Below are 13,293 nucleotides of genomic sequence, written 5' to 3'. Positions count from 1 at the left end.
CATGTTCAAGGGGTCATACCGTCGTAATCAAGAGGTAAAAAGTCAATATCAACCAGAACACAGCACCACCAGCTAGCCACAAGTTACTTAAAGATATCTCTAAGCTTCTTTCGCAAGGGAGATCATTTCATCACATATTTATTCAAATCCTAAAAGAGGAACAGGTACCACAACAAAATTGAATCTTAGTATAGATATAGCAACACCAGTGGGTTGGTCTTCAAGCAAAAATCCAACAAACGGAAGGAGATAACATGGCAATCAACCAAAACGCTCACTTTCAGTGACCGTGGAAACATCAATTGTTACTGGCGACTTTAAACACAAAAACTGATGCACGTGATTGTATTATACTATCCGAAGAGCCAGATGTCACAAAACAATAAGCCGTGCGGTTATATTTTTCAGTGATATGAACTCATGGTTCAGTCAAATAAAGAAATAAGATAAAATTCTAGAAATGTGTAACGTTTTGCAGGAAAAAAAGGCAACTGTACGGGTTGTTCGTGAAATATGATAGCAATTTGCCACAACCGTCATATGTGCGAGTGTCACTTGCAACACAGGATGTAAATCAACATTTTCTATTTCATAACTGTTGTCCTGCAACGGCAACATACTGACGCTTTCTGATGATATAAAAGAGACGACACAAGTTTATCAAACACTTTTGTCATTATTCTTTATTTACGAGACTTTCTCTTATAATATCGTGCCCGAACAAAGTTTTAGACCTGAGTTATCAATCGTCTTTCTTAGAATAAAACACTGCAGTACAGTCCTCGAAGGCATACAATCACTGAGCGGAAATGTAATGTAATGGTTGCTTAAAGGAACTATAATTACCACTAGAGAGAGAAGAAAAAAAAGATGTTTCTGTGGTCACGTTCGATCGGATGTAATCCACCGCCCGTCATGAAAAATAAGGCGAACTAAGAGGGGCCCGGCCAAGCTAACCTAGCTTAGCACAACCACCAGTGACGCCTTCAGCCTTGGACTTGTTTTGGGTCCGGTGTGCACATGCTCTTGAAACTACAAACTGAAGACGCAAAGCACTTAGCCTTACCTTTGTGATATTACTTCATTGCCCATATATGAGAATGATATACCATCTTATAATCAGTGCATCTCATCTCCTATATATAAGGCCCTCTGCCAATCTTTCTAACTTGCCTCATGTTCTCATGTAATGGTAGAACGTTACATAATGCTTGTCAAGTGCCTGTTTGTCTTGCCTACACTATACCATGTGCTTAAAACAAACAGGGGAGTAGTATTATTGTCTTCGGATTAGTATTATTGTCTTCGGATTAGTATCATTGTCTCGGATTAGGGTATGCTTGGTGAAGCTGTGGTGTGAGAATGATTTTGAGTGTATCAGTGAAGGTAACTTTGTATGGTAGCTAATCTCTGCGGAGTCATACCAATGTTGGTCAAGTGTGCAGTGGTCACACTGGTTCTTGTCTGAACGGGTCACGGTGAGTCTGACGTGAACTGGTGGCATCGGTTCTGGTTTGAATCGGTGACGGTGGTTCTGGTGTGAATGGGTAACGGTGGGTCTGGTTTCAACCGTTGACAGTGGCTAATGTAAACCAAACTAGTTATCAATCACGTCATGGCAACACAAGAATATATATATATATATATATATATATATATATATATATATATATATATATATATATATATATATATATATATATATATATATATATATATTTCATACTATTCACCATTTCCCGCGTTACCGAGGTAGCGTTAAGAACAGAGGACTGGGCCTCTGAGGGAATATCCTCACCTGGCCCCCTACACTATTCCTTCTTTTGGAAAACTGAAAAAAAAAGAGAGGGGAGGATTTCCAGCCCCCCGCTCCCATATATATATATATATATATATATATATATATATATATATATATATATATATATATATATATATATGTGTGTGTGTGTGTGTGTTAGGAGAAGTTATAAAAACCATGAACATTACGGTACGACCCTTGAGTCCAACATTGCTACCCTTGAGGAAAATATTCTGTCCCTCGACCTGATCCATAAAAGGAAGGTCAAAGGCCAGGCCAACATGTCCAAGGGTCGCAACTATTCAAAATGGAATAATGACAATGATGATATGACAACACAGTACAAATACGGGAATCTAATGTGATAATACAGGTGCTGAAGACATCACGCCATACTGTCTCAGCTTCTCCGACCGAATAATTTAGAATCGCGATATTAATGTCACCAAAAATCTATTACTGATTTATTTATACACTTATAATCCCCTAAATATCTGTTCAGTGATGTACATATGAAACGATTTGGAGAGAAAAAGAATCGACATTTAACCTCCGACCTGCTGCCATAAACATATCACCCAGCTCCCACTAGCGCGGGAAGTTATAACCCATTAATCACCCACATGATTCACACTCACCAAAGTGTGGTAGGCCTAGCTGAATTCATAACTAGGATAAGCCTAACGCGGCAAGCAGGCAGGCAATCAGTCAGGCAGGAGAGGAACAGTGATGCCGGAGGCCATCTCCACTCCCGTCATGGAAGTAGGTTATCCCTGGCGCCCTTCCCCCACTACCACCTCACTCAGCATCCTGGCCTCCTTATGTACAACCTGCATGATGGGTCTGATGTGGTAGGCAATGTGCACAGGGAATCACATGTGATATGCGTCGCTCGAGAGGTGGTATAGTCACAGGAATATAAGGTATTATCACAGGAATTTGCTAGAGGAAGCTGTTGTAGGCCTACAAAGGATGTGTGTAGTATAGGCCTAGAGGCTGTCTGTATTGGCGGGAGAAGTGAAAGGGTTAGGGCTCAGGAGGTGGTCGATGGTTCGCACAAACTAACTCACTAATACAATTTTTTCTGTAAACATTGTTTTACTTGTGTGTGTTACGTGCATAAGATGAGCCACTAAACCAGTGACCCTGGTGTTATTGCAATAAAATCATATATGTTTTCCCCACGTTAGGTGAAGTATTTGTTACCGGAGGCAGGCGGAGGAGGGAGGAGCCAGGTGCTTGGGAGATGTGCTCACACCGCTGCCTACAGCTCGCACTCCAACTGGACGGTGTGTGTACCTATGGACGCGACACAGTACGCCATCACATCAGGACGCCAAACACCATAATCCGGATGTCCTCGAGTAAGACAATTTGGAAACTAACCACATTTTGTGTGTTCACTGGCGATGGAAGATGTAAGGCAGATGTGGAGGGTGCCAGTGATGTTAAGGTGACAGTGAAGTGGCGACGGCGTCAGAGTCGACCCAGAGCTGGCAAGCCGAGGGCAATGAGGAGGAAATTTCGGTTTTCACTCTAACGGCATCTTCCGCATCCAGTAATTACGTCATGGGAGGAGGTGTCATGGTTAGAAGATAGCCGCTGCTACACGGTTATAACGTTTGATATATAGGCCTAGGTGGCAGACAGACGGGCGGATATACCGATGTAGGCCTACCGGTGGCTGGCTGACTGGCTGGCTGGCGGCTGCGGCCCACGAGTGAAAGGGTTGAGACCGTAATACTGGTAGGCGGCTTTCACGGACGCAGCCCAAACAAAGCCCCATGACTCGACGGTTGTCTACGCTGCTGGTGCTTGTGGGGGTGGTAGTGGTGGTGGTGGTGGCGGTGGTGGTAGCGATTAGTGGTGATGGTGGTAGGTAGTAGTGGGAGCACCAGTGATGATAGTGATACTAGTTAGTTAGGTCAATAAGTCAAGAGTACTTTAGTAATGTTATTATGTTGGAATTTTCTTTTTCTTTTATTGCTGGAGTTAGAGAAGGGGAGGGGAGATGCGGGTGAAGATAATGATGATGATAATAATGATGATGATGACGATGATAATGATGAGTAATAGCGAAGGTTGAGATATAATATGGGTGTGGCTGTCATGACAGAAATATTGGTGTTAACGCTGGGGCGGTGAGGTGGAACGGTACGTCAAGGCCTGCAGTAATAAATCCTTACCCTCCCCCCCCTCAACCTCGTTTTCGTACCACCTTCATATGTTTATCATTTCCCGAAGAAACTCGGTGTTCTGACGTCATAACACGAACACAGTGTTGTTCCACATCCATCTTGCTCACAACAACTGTACGTAAAGAAATGAAAACATACATACATCACCAATACGAAGGTGAAGTTAGTATGGAAAAGGTTCCTATTTATCTTTTGTTAGTAACCCACATGATATGCGATATATCACAAATCTTTGTTTCCTCTGTAAATGTTCTACGATGGGTATGTTGCCTTTTTCTCATCCAGGGAGTTAACTTCTGGCAACTGCCAGTTCCAAATATTTTCATTGCTCACGAAATTTAATCAAAGTCTTTTATCGTCAGTGTACAGAAATTTTGCAAACTTTCGAGTATCCTCACTTGAACATACATGTACAGATCTTCTTACCTCAGTCTATACTATCGGTTATAGAAGGTGGTGGTAGTGTGGTGGTGTTGGGTGCGGTATTGGAAGATGGTGGTTCTAAATAGCGCTCGACCTTTGACTACCTATTAAACTATCCGACTCTGTAACACCACAACTCACGTCAGTGTAACAGGCAGTCCGACTACACTTAAGTTACGTCACTGCTGACGTCTGTGCAGTAGATCGTCCAAATATGTGACACCTCCGCTCTCGTCCGTCCGACCCTGCAAAGAACTGCCGTACTCCAAGACAACAGCAGGGAAGCCATCACGACAAAGATTAGTGACAACCATTGAGATATGGATCTCTGGAGACAGTACACCCATGACCTTACAGCTGGACGAATGCACCACAAAACCAGGCAATAAACCAAACCCTCGTCCATTCCTCTGTGACATAATGGCGTGAAACTGCACCGAAGGAACTCACACCAAGCACAATTAGCTGCTCCTCTGGGAAGGTCTTGAGAATTAAAAAGATTCTGTGTTGATGGTAAGGGGACATCTGTCAAGACTAGGGGAGAGTAGGCCACAAGGAGCGACTTGCGTCCTCAGTAAATAAAAGCGAGACAATAGTTATATGATTTATGAAAAGGTCGAACCGTCGACCATCTCAAATTGAGCTCCAAACCAAATTCACCTAAAAAGAGAAAAAAAAAAACAGAGACAGCGCAAAACTGGCCGTACGGTTTTACTGATGCCACAATAAGTCAACTGTACGATAGGGCTAGAGTTGTCCTTGTGACATCCTTAAATCCTCTCATGTGAATAACAAACTCTGTAGAGAATGCTGAACGATACCATTTGAAACTCGTCCTGATTTCTGGACGAATAAGCCCATCGGGTCGTCCGATCGTATAACACCACTGCTCTCGTCCTTCCAGCGGGTCATCCGACTCTGTAACACTAATGCTCTCGTTCGTCCAGTGGGTTGCTGGACTCTGGAACAGATCGTCGTACTCCGTAACACCAGTGTTCGTATCCACGACCATTATCATAAGGTTGTTAGTGGCAGATGATGTGTTTCCACCGTAAACTGTCATAGTGCACGCCTACATCAGGTGATTACACTCCCACCTCCCCATAGTCACGACTTACGTCGTAAGGTGATCATTTCCAAATACGATCTGGTCCAGGGTGCACATATATAGTCAGTCCAAGAAAAGTGACACAATCTTGATATTCTGTTAATCAATTCCAATACGACAAAACGACTAACTTTTCACCGTGCATTTCAAACCATCATTTATGGGCTATGGCAAAATCACCAAATTACATTTTCTTTCGAAATTGTTACAAAATAATCAAACTGCATATACCTTTCTACATCATGACAAAATTACCAAATTATATTTTCTTTTCTACGTTATGAAAAATTTCCAAATTACATTTTCCTTTCTACATGATACATTTTGAGAGATTAGGATTCTCAACACTTTTCGCTTAGGATCCATGCTTCCTTCAGTAACGATCCACGCTGCTTTCAAAGACGATCCTTGCTACTTTCAGGAATGTTCTCCGCTGCTTTCAGGAAGTATCCCGCTGCCTCACTTATGATCCACCCTGCTTTCAAGAACAATCAGTGCTACTTTCAGAAATGATCCCTGCTTCTTACAGGAACTATCCCCGCTGCTTTCAGTAATGATCACCGCCGCTTCCACTCATGATTCACGCTGCTTTCAGGATTCATCCACGCTAATTTTGGGAATGATCCATGCCACTCGCTTTAGCGATCCACACTACTTTCAGTCATGATTCACTCTGCTTTCAATTACGATCCTTGTTTTCCCCCTTTTTTAGTTACGATCTACACTGCTTTCAGCTGCAGTTCAACTGCTTTCAGTAGAGTCTATGGTACTTATACTTATGATCCACACTGCTTTCAGTGATGACCCCAGTTGCTTGAATTTATGATCCACACTGCTTTCACTTGTGATACACGCTGCTTTCTGTTAAGATCCACAGTGCTTTCAGTAACTATCCACGCTGTTTTCACTTACGACCCACGCTGTTTTCACTTACAATCCACGCTGCTTTCACTTATGATCTACTTTGCTTTTGGTTGCAATCCACAATCCTTCCGTTTACGGTTCCCTCTGTTTACAGTTACAATCATACGCTGCTTTCTGTGGTAATCCACACCGCTTTCAGGAACAACCCGCGCTCGCTACTTTTACCAAAGGTTTTCGCTGCTTTCATATATCATTTTCCATACGATCTTTATGATTCAATGATGATTTCATTTTCCAGCCTTTCTCACATTCAGCTACACTCGATCGCTGCACTCGACTGAAATCTTATTTCACCGATGATTCAGCATAGTTTCAGATATGACTGACTGAATTACACTAATACCAATATTTTCAGTCTTAATCTACCAGTCCTTCACCTCTGATCCGCCTGTTCTTCAAGTTACGATTCGCTATTACTGTCTGTTTGTTATAATCCGCGAGAGATTAGAAATACGTCCCACGGATGTCCTGTCGCAGTCTGTTGCTCATTTTTTTTTGTATCTGATGTGATGAGTAAGCGCTTTCTAGACAAGGTGTACGTAAAGGAATATGTCCAAGAATAGGCAGATGTCTTGCTAGGAAAGGAAGGTGGGTTAGTCCCCGATCCGTCCAACTGGCTGGCAACAGACACAGCTCGTGCACGCTCCTCATCCCTAGTTTCTTCTCATTGTCTCTGATGCGCAACTTCCACTTCCGGAAGTTTAATTTCTACCCAGGTGTGATCAACCCATCCTTACCCACACACAACCAGGATGATCAGTCGGGTGATCCATCATTGCTTTCCTCAACAAGACAATCTCAATTCACAATCCATTTTCTCGCTGGTAAATGTCTAAAAATCGGACTACACACACACACACACACACACACATCAGAGAAGCACTCGCCACTGATCACATATACCCGACGAGCGTACCTGGTGCTGCCTCAGTTTTTCTCTCCTTCCTCAGGTAGGCAGATGTTCGCGTCCGTGGATGAGAAATATTGGGATTTTGGTGACGATCCTGACACCGGGATGTTAGAAGTCGTACCCGATGCTGGGGTGACATCCAGCACAGACTACCACTACAGGAGGCGACACACGAGACACTACCTATGCTCGTTACTCAGGTCATGATGCATGAGCGGTGCTCCGAGATTCATTGTCAACCCCTTGAGCACGAAGCAAAAAGGTTCGACTCTTGTGCACGGAGGTTCGACCCTTGAGCAAGCAGGTTCAACCCTTGTGCACGGAGGTTCGACTCTTCGGCAAGAAGGTTCGACCCTTGGGCACAGAGATTCGACCCTTGAGCAAGAAGGTTCGACCCTCAGGCACGACTTTACGACCTCTTGTGTATGATGGCCTGGCCTTTGACCTGATTCTTAAGGATCAGATCAGAGATCATATCGTCATAGGCAAGGGTCGTACCGTCGTACACAAAGAGGTGATGTTATATTATTTGTCAAACACACACACACACACACACACACACACACACACACACACACACACATTTCAAACTAACCTCGATACATTTCTGCGGAAGTAGCCGAACAACAGCAGGAGTTTGGACGTTGCTGTAGCCAGCCAGGGATGAGGTACTGCTGTGAGTCCAGTGGGCAAGTGATGCACGCCACGTCTGATATTGGCTTCCGGTGCCAGGCTCCCCATACACGTGGCTCCATGCACTCTATCACTGCCCCTGCTATACCTCTTCTCTCGACACACACACTGTCAAACGCACGAATGTCGTCAGGATTCGGTATGTTATCAAAGATTCTCTGAGTTCTTGAGGCGAGAGGCCAGAGTGTCACAGAGGGACACTCTCACTGGAGGACAGAGGCACTGTGTCAATATGCGTGGTACAAATGGTGGCCCCAGTGGTTTACACTGCACTAATCTGAACATGATAGTCAAGCGTGCGTCACCGCTATACCACTAGCACTGTAGTGCCCTCGTTATTATCATTACTATTATTACTATTACTAGCCCCAACTTTATCACTATTACTAATGCCATCCTACCTAGATCCCTTCTACATAACCATCTATACTTTAACATCAATGCACCATCATTAACATTGTTAAAACTCAAGTCATATCACTGTTGTTGGCGTAACTAACACTTTCATAATCTGTCATACCCAGGCTGCCGCCTCGCCAGCGCTAACCCTTTAGCCAAACAGCCTGACAATACCCCAGCCGATGTCATTATAAGGAACGAGGAGGCTTTGAGAATGACGGTACGATCCTTCAGCGCGACGGTACGATCAGAGAGGACGCTGGTACGACTTTTGAGCACTACGGTTCTTTAGGGAGCACAACAGTACAACCCTTAGGTATGACGACTTGCCTCTGACCTTACCCTTAAGGTTTACATAAAAAGCCAGTAGCACCGTCGTGCTCAAGGGTAGCAGTATCATGCTCCAGTGGGTTAAGGCAGTAATATCTAGGCGGACACCAAGTGAAACAAGCATGAAGATGAAGAAGAGCCTCTTCCTCAGTTACGTCCTTCCAGCGCAATGGAACGCTCCTCCTGTAGATGCGTATATCAGGAAGCGTGGGGAAGGCTGTGCCGGTTTGAGTCGTGCGCTATGCTGGTGTGTAAGTACTGGCTTGCTGAGTCATCCTGTATACAGCGTCCACTGTGAAGACACCCGAGGCTGGCGGTTCGACGTCCATTCCAGCGCCGCAGGGGGACGTCCGCCGCTGCAAGAGAACTCTCTCACGGTGGCAGTATCCTAAAGGTGTTGTGATCGGTGGTCGTCACCTGATTGTAACCTGACTCATTTTCATTGTCAGATAACCAGGATGCTTCACAGTTCTCAAAGTCAATAGTTTATCATTTCATATAAAGATATGAAAGAGAATATTCCCCAGCGGTGTATTACTTGCTAGCCTCCACCTGGTGCAGAGCACTACCGTGTATACTTCATGACGTAAGAACAGATACCTCCCACATCACACCTCCACACCATGCACACTGCTCTTCCCACTTCACTCAATAAAATAACATCCAAAAGTCAAGAATAACGTAAATATTGTTCTTTCAATTTAAATGGCCACCCTATACTCGGGAGGTCGAACATTAACACCCACGCTGACCAAGGCAAACATTCGTCCACTACCGTAACGAGCTGCGAAATTTATCACCGTTGTAGCTGCAGTTCCAAGGCCTCAGCCCCAATGAGGAAGTGCCTATGAGCCCACCCCGACCCTACCTCGCCCCGGGGGATGACCAGCAAATAGCCTGGCATCCAACAGAAACCTAAGCATCCCAGATGCCCCTATAGTAAGGGGGTGGAACTCTGAATAGCATAGAGGGAGTTTTGGGTATACAGTAGTTGTTGCCAATACCTATGGCAAGTGATGGTAGTGGTGGTAGTGAGGGTAGGTATGACACAGGTAAGTGGGCTGTCGTCCAGCAAGGAGCACTGTGTTGCTGCAGTCGTCTCCACCACCACAACCGCCACCACCCTCACCGTAGCCAGCCAGCCAGCCAACCAACCAGGCGGCCAACCACCCTGCAAGTCATGTATCCTGTTTCACAACCCATAGCCCTAACGACCACCTCCTTCATCACCTTAACGTACACACGTCCGTCACGCTCACGCCCACACCAATACGCCCACACCTACCAAACTAAGTCTTTATCTCCGCCCACAACTTCACGTACAAACCTCTAAACTTAAATCTCAGAAAAAAAATCGTACCATTGGATCCTTCTTGCCACACATAAAAAACTGGATGTGTATCGCACCTACGTCTCATCAGCTGCGCCTCCACAGATGTGCCGTCGTAACAACCGCATACTCTCCTCAACCACCTTACCTCTGATACCAATGAAAATGCTCGCACCACCAATCATGAGCACCTCCAGTATGTCCATCATCAGCAGCGTATCTCCATCACAGCTGCCACCAGATTAAAACACGTTCACAAACTCAACGCGCCACTTTTTTTTTCTTTTGACTCCTTGACGGTACAACTCTTGAGCACGACGGTAAGACCCTTGAACACGACGGTACTACCCTTGAACACGACGGTACTACCCTTGAGCACGACGGTACTACCCTTGAACACGACGGTACTGCCCTTGGGCACGGGGGTACTACCCTTGAACACGACGGTACTACCCTTGAGCACGACGGTAAGACCCTTGAACACGACGGTACTACCCTTGAACACGACGGTACTACCCTTGAGCACGACGGTACTACCCTTGAACACGACGGTACTACCCTTGAGCACGACGGTACTGCCCTTGGGCACGGACGGTACTACCCTTGAACACGACGGTACTACCCTTGAGCACGACGGTAAGACCCTTGAACACGATGGTACTACCCTTGAACACGACGGTACTGTCCTTGGGCACGGGGGTACTACCCTTGAACACGACGGTACTACCCTTGAACACGACGGTACTGCCCTTGGGCACGGGGGTACTACCCTTGAAAACCACGGTACTACCCTTGAACACGACGGTACTACCCTTGAACACGACGGTACTACCCTTGAGCACGACGGTAAGACCCTTGAACACGACGGTACTACCCTTGAACACGACGGTACTACCCTTGAGCACGACGGTACTACCCTTGAACACGACGGTACTACCCTTGAACACGACGGTACTGCCCTTGGGCACGGGGGTACTACCCTTGAAAACCACGGTACTACCCTTGAGCACGACGGTAAGACCCTTGAACACGATGGTACTACCCTTGAACACGACGGTACTACCCTTGAGCACGACGGTACTACCCTTGAGCACGATGGTACTACCCTTGAACACGACGGTACTACCCTTGGGCACGGGGGTACTACCCTTGAACACGACGGTACTACCCTTGAACGCGACGGTACTACCCTTGAACGCGACGGTACTACCCTTGAACACGACGGTACTACCCTTGAGCACGACGGTACTACCCTTGAGCACGACGGTAAGACCCTTGAACACGACGGTACTACCCTTGAACGCGACGGTACTACCCTTGAACACGACGGTACTACCCTTGAGCACGACGGTAAGACCCTTGAACACGACGGTACTACCCTTGAACACGACGGTACTACCCTTGAACGCGACGGTACTACCCTTGAACACGACGGTACTACCCTTGAACACGACGGTACTACCCTTGAACACGACGGTACTACCCTTGAACACGACGGTACTACCCTTGAACACGATGGTATCATCCTGAGGTATGCTGGCGTAACTCCGCAGTTTCCCAGAGTGTAGTAGTAAAGACAAGTCCTGAAACTGCCTTAAAGAGGGTGTCGTGCGTAACTCCGAATTCTTAAATGTATTTTTGTTATTTATGTTAGAGTCATCGTATAAAAGCAGTGGGGTCAGTTAGCCTCAATCACAGAGGGCCACGATACATGTATATCATTCACAACAAACCTATACTGACGAACGAAAAGGTTGTGTCAGATCTTATCACAACGTACAACTAATGCATATTTCATTTCCGAAGTATTCGAAAGTATAGCTCACTCTCCACATTAAAAGAAAAATGCTACAGTACGATTCTTTACCCTGATTCCCAGTCATTCAGCAAAACAAAACAGCTGTGGCTTCTCCAACAGGAAGACATACAGCGTCACTTGACTGAAAGGCTATTCCATGTGAACATAATCCACGCTGACGAAACGAGTGAGAATAACACTATATTCTCTCTCTCTCTCTCTCTCTCTCTCTCTCTCTCTCTCTCTCTCTCTCTCTCTCTCTCTCTCTCTCTCTCTCTCTCTCTCTCTCTCTCTCTGTATTTGTGTATATGTGTTGAGGGATAGCGTGTGCTCGCATACTCACTAATGCCACGAAAATTACCCATTCATAGGTCTGTGGCGTGCGTTGAAGTAGACTGAGTCCCATCCATTGTCCTAACTCTTCACAATACGACAGATACACTTCCAGTATGCACGCTTCTCATATCTCATATCGCTTCAGCACGACGGTACGATCTTTGAGCACGACCTTACGACCATAGGGTATAAGGGCGTAAGTTTTAACTTAGTCTTAAAGGGTCAGGTCAAATGGCCAGTGGATGGCTAGTTCATGCCACCCGTCCTACGTATAGTATACTCCAACACCCCACGTCAGGATACCTTTGTATTACTCCCGACTGTGACCTGTGATTGTGCATTGCCCACCTGCTCCAAAGGATTGTTTGTGGTCAGTGCCATATATCTACCTATTGATTTAAATGCCCCATCCTTCATGTACTCTACTGCCCTATCCTTGATGTACCCTATTGCCCCATCCTTGATGTACCCTATTGCCCCATCCTTGATGTACCCTATTGCCCCATCCTTGATGTACTCCACTGTCTCATCCTTGATGTACTCTACTGCCCCATCCTTGATGTACTCCATTGTCCTATTCTTGATGTACTCCATTGTCCCATCCTTGATATCCTCAATTGTCTCATCCTTGATGTACTCCTTTGTCCCATCCTTGATGTACTCTACTGCCCCATCCTTGATGTACTCCATTGCCCCATCCTTGATATCCTCAATTGTCCCATCCTTGATATCCTCAATTGTCCCATCCTTGATGTACTCTATTCTCCCATCCTTGATGTACCCTGCTGTCCCATCCCTTAATGTACTCCACTGCCCCATCCTTGATGTACTCCAATGTCCCATCCTTGATGTACTTTACTGCCCTATATTTCATGTACTTCACTGTTTCATCCTTAATGTACTCTACTGTTCCATCCTTGATGTATTCTACTATTCCATCCTCTATGTATTCTACTGTCCTATCCTTGATGTACTTCACTGTCCCATCCCTGATATACTATATTGTCTCATCCTTCTTGTACTTCACTGTGCCATCCTCGATG

The 13,293-nt window shown here is 45.6% G+C and overlaps 1 protein-coding gene across 6 annotated transcripts in view; it reads right to left on the bottom strand.

Moving 5' to 3' along the window:
- The window catches only part of LOC139754067 (uncharacterized), a 243,765-nt gene that overhangs the window by 130,463 nt on the left and 100,009 nt on the right, over positions 1-13,293 (bottom strand). Inside the window, exon 1 of one of the 6 annotated variants that reach the window (XM_071671145.1) lies at positions 7,960-10,562. The exons of 4 other annotated variants lie outside the window; for them this stretch is intronic. In XM_071671145.1, the coding sequence (XP_071527246.1) occupies positions 7,960-8,119 (160 nt within the window). In that variant the 5' untranslated portion in view covers positions 8,120-10,562. Of the gene's footprint in view, positions 1-7,959; positions 10,563-13,293 lie in introns of those variants that run through there. One more of the 6 variants, XM_071671316.1, reaches the window with a different exon arrangement.

Source organism: Panulirus ornatus, chromosome 1 (assembly GCF_036320965.1).
Source record: "Panulirus ornatus isolate Po-2019 chromosome 1, ASM3632096v1, whole genome shotgun sequence".
In the NCBI taxonomy this organism is placed as follows: Eukaryota; Metazoa; Arthropoda; class Malacostraca; order Decapoda; family Palinuridae; genus Panulirus; species Panulirus ornatus.
This window is presented reverse-complemented; position numbering and strand designations above follow the sequence as displayed.